Source organism: Pholis gunnellus (assembly GCF_910591455.1).
Source record: "Pholis gunnellus genome assembly, chromosome: 16".
In the NCBI taxonomy this organism is placed as follows: domain Eukaryota; kingdom Metazoa; phylum Chordata; class Actinopteri; order Perciformes; family Pholidae; genus Pholis; species Pholis gunnellus.
The window spans coordinates 17,814,986-17,829,973 of record NC_136543.1 but is presented as its reverse complement, the minus strand read 5'-3'; the positions used below and the strand labels follow the sequence as shown (position 1 = coordinate 17,829,973).

The window sequence follows — 14,988 nt, the reverse complement described above, 5'->3', positions numbered from 1 at the left end:
CATATCCTGAAGATACGAAACTACTAGTGTTCAAAACAGTTTGTACGCATTGTAGAACCAACAAATGTAATTGTTGACTCATCTTTTTTGTCCTACAGAGACATGCTGTGTTGCTGAATGGGTGACAAGCTCCCTGTCACCTCACGAATCCTGTGAAGCCCCCGTCCCATCCCATTGTGCAGGACAGGGTCCCCCAGCAAAGTGGCAGTGATGTACCAGGAGGTGGCCTTCCTGGCGGGAAGCAATGATCACCAGTTCACCCCCTTCCACTTCAAGCCTGTGGAGAACACGCGGGAGGTCGCAAGCAAAAAGGGCTTGTTCTACAAGCGAGCCCAGCTGCTGCTCCAGCCTCAGCCCCGGCAACAGGATGGGGACGAGATCGGCCTAACTGACGGGGCGGCCATCATCAACGTGGGGGGGATCAAGTACCGCATCCCCTGGTCCACGCTGGAGGAGTTCCCCCTGACAAGACTGGGCAAGCTGCGCGGCTGCAGCAACGAGGCCGAGATCATGGACTTGTGCGACGACTACGACGGCAGCCGCAACGAGTACTTCTTCGACCGAAGCCCGTCGGCTTTCCGCACAATCGTCTCTTTCTTGGCGGCGGGGAGGCTGCGGCTGCTCAGGGAGATGTGCGCCCTGTCCTTCCAGGAGGAGCTGCTGTACTGGGGCGTGGAGGAGAACAACCTGGACTGGTGCTGCCTCAGGAAGCTGCGGCTCAGGCAGGAGGAGTACAAGGAGCTGCAGAGGTTGGAGGAGGAGGAGGAGGCCGAGCTCACCTCGCCGCAGTCCTGCGAGGAGAGCCTGCAGTCTCCCGGAGCAGGGCCGCAGGAAGAGGTCCAGACGGGGGGCTGCATGCGAAGACTGAGGGACATGGTGGAGAACCCCCAATCCGGGTTGCCGGGGAAGATCTTCGCCTGTCTGTCTGTGATATTTGTAGCCATCACCGCAGTGACGCTGTGTGTCAGCACCATGCCAGACCTCAGAGAGGAGGAGGAGAGGGTGAGTTCACTCCGTCTCTTCTATAATCAACTTCTGTAATTACTCTTTGCCTTGGCCTCTTTACTCACAAATCCATTTTAAATTATCCCAAAAAAGTCCAAACTCTTATCTGCTTCCCCATATTTCGTTTCTGGAATGAAGTCCTGAAAATTATTGGATTGGAATGATTCAGCTCGGCAGAAGCTGCAGCACTCAGCATCCAAATCATTTAGCCACCATTCAAAAGAGAGGCATCTCCCAATTTTCTTTTTTTTGAAGCAAGGACAGTATCAAATTAACAATTTTAGAAAGTAAAAAAACAGACAGGCAGTAATGTGATATCAAATATTGGGTTTCCCACAGAGTGAAATAGCCGTCTAACAGCTAAATAAATGCTAAAGCCATCACATGCTGAACAGATTTTCATGATGAACACACATAACTATAAACTTAAGGAACCTCGCACTGAGCATTCCTTTTTATTCCTAACGGCCTTGGGGATGTGAGTGCTTCATGCTGCAGTACTATTGAGATTATGTTGATGCCGCAGCCCACACACACAGAGTCTTCCTTGGCTTTATTGTAAATCATTGTGACAGAGACAGAGGCGAAGGCGAAGGGACGCAGAAGCTCCATTCACTTTAATACCAGATTATTGCGTTGCTCCCCTCACTGTTCCTGCTGCATGAATGCCTTCATAGCGAAACGAGATCCAAGTTCTCCCCATCGCAGGCAGTAATTGACATATACACAACATGGAAAACGGCTATATGTATATTTACATATCTTTAAATGAATAGTCTGTTCTGGTTTTGGATTTCAGTTCAGTATCCCGAAGATATTTTCCCCCTTGCTTCCAAAAAGAAATATGAAATGAGATAAAATGAATGTTAAATAAGCTCATTATTGTTATATAACATGATGATTATGCAAATTATAGCCATGCAGTCTTAATCCATACAGTTAAAGGCTTGTTTACCCAAACCATAAAGTATCTACACCAGCTGACCAGTAAACAAATTGGGAGCTTTAAATGGAAATAAATTAGATTTATATTGAGTGCCGCGTTCACTTTGAAGCTTCATAGATGCAGATGCTTTTTAACCGTTATGTAGATGTTGCATGGCATTTCAGAGAGCATCTTTGATGTTACAGTCCAAAGATCTGCTAAAACATTTTATCATGAGCAACAAGACAAGTCAGATCACTCCTGAAGGGGACATTTAAAATTCAACATTTGGGAAATAACTTAGAGTTAGATGAGAAGATAGATATGAATCTCATGTCTGTATACGTTAATGGAGCTAGGGCATGGTTAGCTTAGCTTAGCATAAAGACTGGAAATAAGGGGAAACTGCTAATCTTGCTCTGTCCAAAGTTGAAAAAAATCCTTCTATATCAACAATCTAATTAACACGTTGAATCTTATTTGTTTATTCAACACGGACAGAAACTTAATAGCACCTAATTGTGGTTTTGGAGGGAGCTTTGTGTTTTTGGCAGCTGTAACTGTGCAGCCAGTCAACTCTTCTCAATGGAAAGTAGCTAGAAAGTGTGCGCTAACTTGCATACACATCGTTATGCTGCGATTTGCACGTCTTGTTAAAGATGAACCTTTAAAAAGATTGAAATCATTTTCATCAACTCAAGTGAATCCAACTCAACTGACTCTCAGCATTTTGTCATTTGCTGTTGTTGATATTCAAGCTGCTACCATCCCATATTCATATAGATATTCCAGTATCAATCTCACAATTTTTTATTCAGGCTACAGTATTGTAAATAAAATGCTTAGTTAGTTGAAACCTAAAACAGGCTCAAATTAGTTCATCTAGAATAAAAACAAAGGAGGAAGAGTTCCCCGGGCAATCAATGGGGATTAATGTTGATTCACGTTTCTGGTTGACGTCGTCAAGAGAAGCTGATGTCGGCCCTATAAGCAGATAGATTTGTTGCTAGGTTCTTTTTTTTTAATAATGTTTTTAAAGTCAGAGACAGACACGTTTCTACGTGTATAAATGTCCTGACTCCAGCTCCGTATATTTAACGTACATCTTTTCGTTTCAGTCTTTTAAAGGAAGAAAGTGTATTTTCCAAGATTCTGTTTTACTCCAAATAATCTGAATCTGGTTAAAGCAAAGCACAGTACAAACAAAAACGAATAAAAACAAATATGGCCAATAATATTCCACAGCTTGAGAAGGTCTAAATAAAATAATGATACTCGTAACCTAAAGTCTCTAATTAGGTCTGATAGTGAGAGCGGAGCACATCCACTTGTTGCTGCGTTCAGCTTTCATCTCCATGGAAGAGAAATATTGCTGCCTCGGGCTTTTGTACCCACTTACCACACATGCTGTCACAGTCTGTGACAAGTGGAGCACAGAAAAAGCGTATTAAAGCCTACGATGTCTTCCTCCCGAGCATTTTCATGTCCACCTTTGCCTCGGAGACTTCAGAAAGCCTCGGAGATCTGGCTCCAGAGCGTCTTTGTATCGCACTAATTCAACCCCTGAACGACATCAGCAGACCAGTGTATGATTAAAGAAGAGCCCCGCCGCGTCTCCTTCTGTCAAAGATATATCTTCATCAGCAGGCCGGGAGGGGGGTGTTAGCAGGAAGTGCGTAAGCTTCAAAGGGAAAATCAATCAGGAAAACAAAACGGGTGAAAGCTGAACCAAGACCAGCTTAGACATTGTCTCTTTTTTATCTCCAATTAAGTGTCATCTGTCATTATATGCCTGTATGAAACCGCAGCTTTAATTATCTGAATCAGAAGAGCAACGGGAGTGATTATATGTTTCAAACTCTGGACAGCTGAAAAGGTGTCATCGTGGCACCAATTAAGCACCCAGGAGTGCCTGAAATAGTGAGCCTCACTCCTCCTCCAGGAGAACATTAGGTGCTGGTGGTTCATTAGAAGTGAGAACCCAAACTAAGTGGGCAAACCCCAAAACGCAAGGGTTTATCAGTATAATGAGGTGCCTGTGTCATTCTTGGCAAACCTAGGATAACACTATGAAGGGAGGCAAACCACAATCTGCCACTTATTTGCATATTCTTAACCGCCATGAACACCGGAGACGGTAAATAAAAACAAAGTGCCACCCCCAAAATGCCAATTTGAATATGAGGAGACACATAACTATAACTTTGTCCTACAAGTGTTGTGACTGCGCTTCTGGCTAGGTGGTAATTGTTCCGTGTGCACATAAAAGGAATCCTACACACAACAGGAGACAAAACCAACCTTCTCACGATGGTTTGAGAAGAAAAATAAAAGTGTGGTCGCACCCTGTGATTCCCCTGTTTTGTTCCCAGCAGTCACGGTTTGTAGCGAGGGGACAGAGTTAAGGCTGTGGAGCGTCTCTTCTCCGTATTACCGTGTTATGAGAAGAATTCGGCCTTGCTCTGAAAACGTATGTTAATGCTCTGCGAGTGGGCTTTACTTCCTGCTTTGTCTTCATTCACACGAATGTCAAGCAAAGCATTTAAGTAGCTCAAGCCTTGCATTCAGCTCAAATTGGTGAATTGCTTTTGCTAATTACCGCACATCTCTTTCACTGGAGTCCGCCCACTCATCCTTCCACATTACAGAACTTCCCAATATCCATTAGCTTTGATAGCCAACCATTTACATCTGCACATATCCTCCCCATAGTAATGAAACTAATGAAATTATCATTTCCCTTGGATATCCATATCTAGGTTATAATATATTGTGTATTTCTAATGTTGTTTTTCAGACCTCAATTATGGCTCCAGGGTTCGGCAGTATGAAGGAAGCAGCACTCCCATGCCTGCTACACCTGATTAAATCTACTAATACTAATACTTTCAAGAAGACTTTTAGCCAACCGAAATGTTAGGATTATCTTTCATGAACTGAAAGCACATTGCTTTATGATCTATTTTATTGTAAATGGGGACCATAACTCACTAAATGAAACTCATGTTTACAGTGTTTACTGAGGTAGTAAATCAAGAGAGAAGTAGGGTCATTTTCTCTTCGACTTAAATACAGGAGTCGCCCCCTAATGGCCATTAGAAAGAATGCAAGTTGAAGGCACTTCTGCGTTAGCTTCCCTTTTCAGTGACGAAGGTCGCCGCCAGACGAAAACAGTATAAAGTTACGAGCCAGAAAACCAAAACAGTGAGCAAACAGCTGCCCCTTCCACATACACATAGTCATGTAAGACGCTAAAAGCATTTTAACATTTTTATTTGACAGGAAATTAAGTCATGTTGTGAAGCTCTCAGTCGTGGATTCCAGCCTAAATTAAATTGCACTGTGAAGCAGGAGGGCAATGCAACCCAAACCCAGGAAGCGTCCATCTTTATGCACTTGGTCACTTGAGCCGTAGGAGAGAGTTCGGGCAGAAACAACTTTTTAAGGATCCTCCTGCAATGAAAAGCACTTAGCCAGGCTTTCTAATCTAATGCGGCTCTTAGAAAAAGCATTTGGTGGCTAAGAGGCCTTTCTCTACCCCTCTAACACACACCCACACACACACACACACACACACACAATATAAAAAAATAAGAAGCTATGTTGCATTTCGTATTTCATGGCCGCTCTTTGCACTCTCTGGATGAATAGGGGATGAAACATCTCAAGTGTTTTGTTGATTTCTTCCCTCAGAACAGCTTACTCTGTTCACAGAAGCATCTTTGAAAACTGTGTTTCTTGTCCCATTTATCTCCTGCGAGAGCTCCGGCTGTGGATCTAACCTCTCGGTGACTCCGCTCATGCCTCAGAGCCCTATACACTCCATTGTGATGTAAATCCCAGCCACTTTAAAAGTACACCCTCACCTCGGGCCAGAAATCATCACAGGGGAGGCAGAGGTCAGAGGGTGTGGACGGGTGGATGAGAAATGTGTGCCAATGCTGTAAAAAAAACAAAAACTAGAAAGATATTTGTTGTAGTCTATGCTGAAAATAAGAGGTGAACATCACTCTTCCCCCCTGACTGTGAGTTAGACGTATTGCTGTTTCGTGCCCAGAGAAGTGTGCGATCCATCATGGCGGTGATGATTTGTGTTTCTCATTCAGTGTTCGGTAAATAATTTCTGGTGAGTCGAGAAGTGATTTTTATTAACTGTAAATCCCCATGGGAACATTGCCGTGTTTTATGCTATAGGACTTAAGCAAACCTCTACTGTCAGTTAAAAAATGTGAAAGGTGATGTACAGAGATTGGATGAGTATGCCAACATATTTGCAGGGACATTTTTAAACAAGAGAAAATAGTTCTTTAAGCTGTTAATATTAATATAGTACTTTGCAAGAAGCAAATGAGAAGGCAATGTCAGTTAAAATAGGCTCAGTCAAAGCCGCCCAACTGCACAGTACCATCAGTTTATCAGATTTTTTAAATGCATTCATCAATTTAAGTTCATAATGTGATACTAAGAATATAGAACCAATACTATATGAAGATACTTTACTGAGCTGTTCCAAGACTGGCACATTAGCACGACGACAACCTGGTGAACAAAAAGCTGCAGAGGTTATTTGGAGGGGATTCGTTTTTCACGCGTGACAAAGCTAATTTTTTTACATTTTCTCGCAGACAAATGTACTGTATAGTTGAGTCCATTGGCTCTCACCAACTCTTAATGGCGTAATTTCTGTCACGCAAGCTCAGACAAGTGAACATTCACTATTTTGCCGGCACAAAACACCAGAGACAGTCATGTGATGCACTTTTCCACTGGTTACTCTCTTTGTTCTCTCAAAACTACGTAAAGTAGTCTTCTGACTCCGTCTGGAACGTGAGAAGGTCTCCCGTTTTTTAGGACTTGATCTGAGATTTGAGTGTCTACAATAGTCTGCGTCTGACTGGGTTTAAGATTTTGAACCTTTAAAGTTGGGAAACACCAAAAGTTGATTTACTTAGCGAGAGGATTGTGTCAAAGTATTTCTGTAGTGTGGATGCAATCAGCCTGTAAAATGAAGGATAAAGGTTTGGAGACTAACTACTGCTTTGATGACATTACCCCACTGCTGTGTTTATATCTAGATCCCATTCTGACACGGCTCCAACTTTCCCTCACATGCCTTGACAGGCCGGTGCATTGCCGTCTGGTTCCAGGATTAATCGAGAATCTACAAAAACTGAGATTAAAAAAGGTTAAACAATGTAATGTATTTCTCCAACCCTTTGGTTACAACAGAAAAATGCTCCGGTTTAGCGTGCTCTAATTGCTCTTCCCTGCGGAGCTGCAAGTGCACCAGCTGAACAGCCTCTCAGCGCATGAGGAGGGAACATCTTTGACTTTATTAGAAAACACTTCTCCTGTTACCATAGAAGCATTTGCATTAGTCAACATTTACAAGCAAGAGCAGTCTGTCTGCCATTGACCGAAGCATTGTCTTACCCAATATTTAAATAAATATTTAAATATTTCTTCCAGTTAAACCACAAAGGAAGCACTTTGCTGTGTGGCTTGTGAGGGATATTGACTGATGATGCTCCGGGAAATTTGAAAGAACAGTTCTAAACTCTAATCAAAGTCCCAGGAGACTGAGCATTCATCTCATGTCAAATATATATATATGTATGTGTATGTAATATATCTATGGCATTACTTTCAGCCCATTTAAGGTGCATTAGCCTTGCTCATAAATGTTGTTGTTGCCAACTTTAAAACATTAAAACCGGACCACTTTTACTCATTCACTCCCTCTCTGTTGACTTCAGTCCATCAGTTATCGTACTGTTTATTGTAAATGTGTGTTTTAAGGGAGCAGAGAGAGAGAGCGAGAGACACATCTGTCAGGCAACAGCCATAATTCTTGATGATATTATAGATTAGGTTAGACCAGATGAAACTATAATGACCCCCATGGGGAATTTTGGTTGTCGCAGCAGTAGAGAACAGGATATAAATAACAGTGAATGGGCATACGGGGAACCGTGTTCCTGGTATTTCAGGCTGAAGTGGATGGTCAGCTATTCAGCTATACCATTATATCAGGCGTATGGACAGAACAATGCTTTAATGTATCCAGAAGGGCAACTACGCGGTGCAGGCTATTATCAGAGCAGGTATTATTGGCTTTTACAGAACAGAATACGTTTCTGTTCAGCAAAGTACAGCAAGCATATCAACCATCTGTCATAAAGTTCCACAGCCCTCCCTAAAGAACCGACCGTCATAAATACATATTGACAAGCCACAAAACTGCTTGGGCCGAGATCAATGCCCACGTGTGTGTGTGTGTGTGTGTGTGTGTGTGTGTGTGTGTGTGAGAGAGTTATAGCAGTGTTTTCAGGCGATCGAAAAAATAAATACATTTCTGAAATGATGAAACATTTTGACCAGACTCCATGGCAGTGGTGGATTAGACTTCTTCTTCTTGCCAAAGACGATGTTTATTAGAGTCTTTAAAAAGTTCCAGAGAAAGTAATCATGCTTATGTAATTATTGAATCTGGGTTTGAGCAGAAAACTTTGCCTGCTAATCATAATTGTGCATCCTAATCACACACACACACACGCACACACACACACACGCACGCACACACACACACACACACACACACACAGAGAGAGAGAGAGACGTACTGGAGGAAATTCACCAAACCAGAGTGAGGGAAATAAGATGATGTTATTTGACCATTTTGGGAAATGATTAGACACACAGCAGGTCGCAAAGCTATTAACTTAGTGGGAACATCAATCTTATTTGTTATAATTTGTGTAAAATTACTCGAGTGAGCTTCTATCTGCTCAGGTTTCCCTGAACCGTCCTGCTCTCCTGATTCGCTGTTTCCTCTTTCCCGGGCAGTAATCGCAAACCCAGCATTCACTGTCACAGATTTTACACTGAATGAAAGTAATTTTAAGGTTGTGGGAGAAGAATTAAGACGAGGATAGAGAAATATACTTGGCTGACAGTATTTCGATGTGGAGTAGACAGGCATGACGCTGAAATGCAGCATGTTACTTACTTTCAGTACTAATGGTTATTGAATACATCGTTAACTGTGTGTGTGTGTGGGGGGGGGGGGGGTATCCCAGCATGCACTGTGTGAGTGTCAGGGGGCCGTCAGTCTTTTTCAGGGCTATAAATAGACAGATGTATATTTAGTAAGTTTCCAATTCCCCGAAACTGCAGCCAGTCAATAAATGACATAAATTAATTCAGCCTGTGGAAATGAATCGTTGTGAATGTAGTTGAGTTGAGCAACCGCGTGTTCTTTTAATTTGCAGTTGGCTGTGGACAATTATTGCCTTGCATATCCGATGACGGTATATATAAAAATAAAGAAAGTCACACTCGTAGTAATAATAATGCTAGTGTCCTGCTGTCATCTATTCTGAAGTTATAGCCTGAGCTACAGATCCACACATGGATGGTTTATGTGTCTTCTTGTAAAGCACGTAGGAAGCAGAAATGAGACACGGTGTCTGTTTCTATACGCGTTTACTTCATCGGCAGCACCAACTGCTGGTGTTAGAGCCCTTTTCATCCTGTATGTTACTGGTTTCAAGTTGTTTAAATATTTATGACTGCACACAACATGTCATGCAGCTTTCTTTTGCTTTAAAAACACTTAATTTTCCTGCTATCAGAGCTAAAAGTGAAACCTGGCCTTTTGTTTATTGTCCATACAATCATAAATCTGCCATCTCCTCTCGTGGATTATGGAAATAGCGCTTGCTTCACTTGAAAAGCCTGAGGATTCACACACGATCCTGTTATTGTTCTGAAATAAGATGCCGTCTTTTTGAAGAAGCTTATTAAGATGGTTTCTGGAAGAGAGCGGGAAGCGTTGAAACTCAATCTGACCGGCAGAGCAAACACACAAGACACTCAGTGCACACAGTGGAGCCCAGTGAGGTGAATGAATAAATCCATTAAAAGCATGGGCGTGCCCAGGACAGCTCGGCACTTGAAGTCCCCCTGTTTGTGAATCACACCCACTCCAACATATCTGCTGGGATCAGAGGTGGGCCGTCGCCTCCCTCATTGTTTGGTTTGCATGCTTGTCTTCAGCTGTGACAGGGTTCAGAGTCCCCTGATCGCTGAGACGGATAATTGTGTGCTTTTAATTTTGATCCTCCGCGCCTCTGCCGACATCAGAGGCTTCTCAGTGTGGAGAACGAGCAGGCGGGAGGGAGTGGAAAGTGCACTCAGCCGGAAAAAAGCCTCCGACAGAGAACAATACAAATATGCTGGTCGAATACAAGCAAAGGGACAGTATCGGTTTTTAAAAAACAGACAGACTCCCTTGTGGACGCAGAAGAGCAGAACGACAGAGGAGGTGTGAAACATACTGGTTACCATGTGAAAAAACGAATGAGCTCCTTAAGGATTTGGACAGGAGCACATTTATTTGTCTTGGCTTCAGACTCGTATTATTTTGGATGTGGAATGGCAGCATGTGGTTAGAGGGTGGATTTCAGCTCAAATTTGAATTCCTCTGCTGCGCCTCCAGAGCTTCAACATTGCCATGTGCTGCAGAGCTTTAATGTCCCCGCAAATACAAAAAACTGGTGTTCAGGAAAACACTTTGCACGAGGACTCAGAGGCAGATTGATGACCCAGCCATAAAGCGGATAATGAGTTTGAGAGAGAAACAGAAAATATGTTACTGACGATATGAAACTTAATGGAGAGGCTCTTTTACTGAATAAAACAATATTCAGCAAAGTACTGTTTCCTCTATAATCTATCCAAATGGTTTTGGCATTCCGAAATGGGAGAATATAAAATTTTTCTTTTAAATTTCTGGTCCAATTCGGCTTCAAATCCCCTCAAAGAGAAGCCGACAATCTGTGCTCTTAACCTCACAGTTATTTTATCATTTCACATTTCACAATAAGAATATATCGGCTTGTTAGCAGCTGGCCAGGGACCTACGGAGCTGTGCAGAGGAAGAGAACCAACTTCCTATTGTTCATTTTAATGTTGGCTGTGGACGGCAGCCAATGGAGACTTTCTGAAATGCAGTTTAATTAAAGAGAGCTCTGTGTGGCTGTGCTTGAGCTAAATGCACATCAGCATGCTAATACCAATTGTGGTTCTGGTATGTTAATGTTCAGCTTTAGCATCCACACTAATTAGCACTGAACACAAAGTGCAGCTGGGGCTGAAGGGACTGTCATGAGTTATGCTGGTATTCGGTTCACAAAGCAAATTACTGGACAAAATGAAGTTTTGAGCAGACTTTCTATGAAAAACTCAGGGGATCAAGATCATCGGGAGGTACTACAGTTCATCCTCTGGGGACCATGCATGCCTGTACAAAATGACATGGTGATGCATCACATTGTTGTTGAGATATTTTAGTCTGGACCAAGTGGTAGCCACCAACATGGCTATTAACAGCTGAAGACGAGGGCTGATTGTTAGACGTACAGATACAGTCATATTGTGATGGCTGCCTGCAGTGTGCTGCTTCAGGCCTGCAGATCTCTTGCTAGCTGGGTACTCCATGGAACGTTTCTCGGTCAAAACTGCAAGAGATTTTGTGTTTTATCTGATTTACAATTCAGGAAATCATGGATTGCAAGTTATCATAAACTAGTAAGTAATGCCGACCGGCATTTAATTGCACTTTCACATACACACTGTGGAGGTTTGACAGAGCTCTGCCACCGCAGCACTGAAGAACATAACACATAAATCGGTCGGCAAATCCATCCCACTTTTGATCACGATGACTACTTCTCCAAATCCATACAGCAGATAATTGCTGCTACTGCTGCTGCTGCTGCTGCTGTGTGAAAAATTGCAACTCCAGCTGTGTCGATCCGTTATATACGTACATGTTCCTTAATGGGTTTAGCACGTCTTAGCTCTCTAGGGCAAAAAAACATGCTATATGCAAAACTAAGTCTATACTGAAAAATGCATGAGGCTCAAACGGTGAGGGGGACTTCTTTTCTTTGAGGCCAGTCAGTTGGAATGACGCGTCCATGGCAGCAGAGCTGTTGACTGAGCAAATACTAAGCGAGATGTTTTGCTTGTATATTTCCCGCTCGCGCACATTCTCACCTGGAGAAAATCTTTACAACCACAGAGAGTGTGCTCTTGTATCACTGTTGGCTCGCTAATGTCATCATATGTTTCTGCACAACATCAAAGTCGTGAATATCTGAGCCAACGAAACACAACAGGGAACGGAGTCTGAAAGGATTGAAGATTCTTTAGAGGTATCTATTTCTCAGTATTACGCGACATTTCAAAGAGGACGAAATTCTGTATGGCTTCAACATTCTCATATTCTAATTAATCCACACATAATTAACTGATACTAATAAAGCAAAGTATATTGTTTGTAATTAATAACACTTAATTAAATGCTGAAAAAAATGAAAAGCACATACTTTTTTTTCCCAGTGTCCTCCAGGGGTGACTTTGACTTAATAACCAAGTAATCTCTTATAATTATATTTTAAAATATGTATGAACCCTATTTCAGCAGTAGAATAAAATAGATTATCATTAAAAGAGAGAATATTTCAGCTGCGGTAGCTTTGAGAAGATGACTGACTCCGGCGAGACAGTTAATTACTGATGTAGCATTCTACAGCGTTCACCTCTTCGTCAGTCAGGTTTGACGTGTGAGTCGGCAAAGGTTTACTAAACGAGATAATCAAAGCCTTTTGTTTTACACTTCGTGAATCTTTCAGCACCTTCTCTTTTGTGTTTTGTTCGGCATCACCTTTTTGTTGTGAGATCAAACACATCAGCTTCCTCTGTTAATGACAACCCCACGAACCAAATAGCAGGCTTTGAAATAGTCTTAATCGCTGACACTGCACCTTATCTGAAGCACTGTATATCTCACACACTGAGGGGGTGTTGTTGCTGTTTTGTAATGTAACACAACCCTTAATTAATGTCTGTCTTTATATGCTTTTTTCTTCTTCTTCTTCTCTCCGTAGGGTGAGTGCTCCCAGAGGTGCTATAACATCTTTGTGCTGGAGACGGTGTGCGTTGCCTGGTTCTCCCTGGAGTTCACGCTGCGCTTCATTCAGACGCAGAGCAAGTGCATGTTCTTGCGAACGCCTCTAAATGTCATCGACGTGGTGGCCATCCTCCCCTACTACATCACCCTCATCGTGGACTCTCTGTCGGTGGGAGAGAAGCCTGCGGGCTCGGGGAACAACTACCTGGAGAAGGTGGGGTTAGTTCTCCGCGTCCTGCGAGCTCTACGGATCTTCTACGTGATGAGGTTGGCTCGCCACTCCTTAGGCTTGCAGACGCTCGGGCTGACGGTGAGGAGGTGTACGCGTGAATTCGGCCTGCTGCTGCTTTTCCTTTGCGTCGCCATGGCTCTTTTCTCCCCGCTGGTGTTCCTGGCTGAGAGCGAGCTGGGCGCCAAGCAGGAGTTCACAAGCATCCCCGGCAGCTACTGGTGGGCCGTCATCTCCATGACCACGGTCGGCTACGGCGACATGGTGCCCAGAAGCATCCCCGGCCAGGTGGTGGCGCTCAGCAGCATCCTGAGCGGCATCCTCCTCATGGCTTTCCCCGTCACGTCCATCTTTCACACCTTCTCCCGCTCCTACTTGGAGCTGAAGGAGGAGCAGATCCGGGCGCTGAGGCAGAAGCCGGACTCGCAAGACAGCACCAAGTCCCAGAACAGCGAAGACTCGCAGGAGACGGACAGCTACCACGGCATCACGGAGGCCGCGGCCTCGTCCATGCAGCGGAGGAAGTCCATGGCCGCTCGCAGGGCTGCTGAGATTAAAGCGGCCATGAACACCTAGAGCTGCTCTGTCTTGTCTGTGTTCAAGTGGCAGTCTGGGAGGCCGTGGCAGCCAGCGCTGGGACTTCCAAGTTGTCAAGCTGCAGGACTGTGAGCAGGGAGGAGATTTTCTTCTCTGGAGATTGAGGTCTCCGCTTTGATCGCGGGAAGCCGCTTCTGCACCAGAGTGTATCTGGGGTTTCCAAAGTTTTACGGAGGAGCTGCAGAGGTCTTTTTTTTTTCTCCACAAATTTGACTTTAGAACTTAGATAGTTCAAGTGCATCGTTAAAGAACCAGTCGAATGAGAAAAAAGTGACAGACGGGATTCTCTCTGACTGCGATTTAGACTTCAGACGAGTCTGAGCAAACAGACACGAAAACAAGTTGTTTTTCAGACCTCAGACTTATAAATAATGTTCCTCATGTAGCTGCATTTGAGAGGATTGTCTGAAAATAAAGGTATTTGCTGAGTTGTGAGACATGTAGTTTATTATTGATGTGCAATACCATCTCCATATTGCATTTTGCCAAACCAAATAACTTTGTTACATAAGATACACACATGCACATGATGATGTCAGCACATTTATTTGCAATGAAGCAGAGCTTATTAATCTACGACATAACACAAAACTAATTTATTTGTCAAAGGGCTTTGCACACACTCGTGGTTCCCATGCTAGAGCTTTAAAAGAGTAGTACGCCATTTCAGGAAATAGGCTTGTTTGCTTTTATCAAGGTTTCAGCAAAGTTGTTGCATGTTAAAAATGATATATACGCATATCTGTTTGTTCAACACTTTGGTCAGGTGCAACTGCCATGCCGTGCAAATTGCCATGAAATCTGGTATGGCCGCTCATTTCTTGCCCAATCCTCTACACAAATCTGAAAGGTTTGTATATGTTTCATTACAGTTAAAACCACCCAAAGTTCAAATCACTGTTCATTTTCTTATTTTGGGGATATTATGAGTGATTACTTCGTATCCTTGATACTAACAGCACTAGGTAGAGCTACTGTATCTTTTGGAGAGACAGATGTCGGTGCCAGACATCTTAGCACATGTTGAGGTACAGTGACTAGTGGACACAATATTAAAATAAATTCTTGAATTAGAATGAAACCGGCTAGAGAAGCACACTTACAAATATGTGTAATCATATGTGTAATTTTCTTCAAAGGGACTGACTGACTGTGAAAGCAACGGACTCCAAATGCTTATGTCTAAATTATATTTCAGATTATTAATAATTCTAATAATAATGTTCACAGTCTTACATGATTTCCTCACATAAT

At 43.1% G+C, this 14,988-nt stretch overlaps 1 protein-coding gene across 1 annotated transcript; it reads left to right on the top strand.

Annotated features, from left to right (window-relative positions):
* Positions 1-210: 210 nt before the first annotated feature.
* Positions 211-13,713, top strand: kcng2 (potassium voltage-gated channel, subfamily G, member 2; the record flags this gene model as incomplete). The annotated part of the gene is made up of 2 exons (XM_079175718.1): positions 211-1,002; positions 12,886-13,713. The coding sequence occupies 2 exons, from the start codon at positions 211-213 to the stop codon at positions 13,711-13,713; spliced, it is 1,620 nt and encodes a 539-aa protein (XP_079031844.1).
* Positions 13,714-14,988: the final 1,275 nt, after the last annotated feature.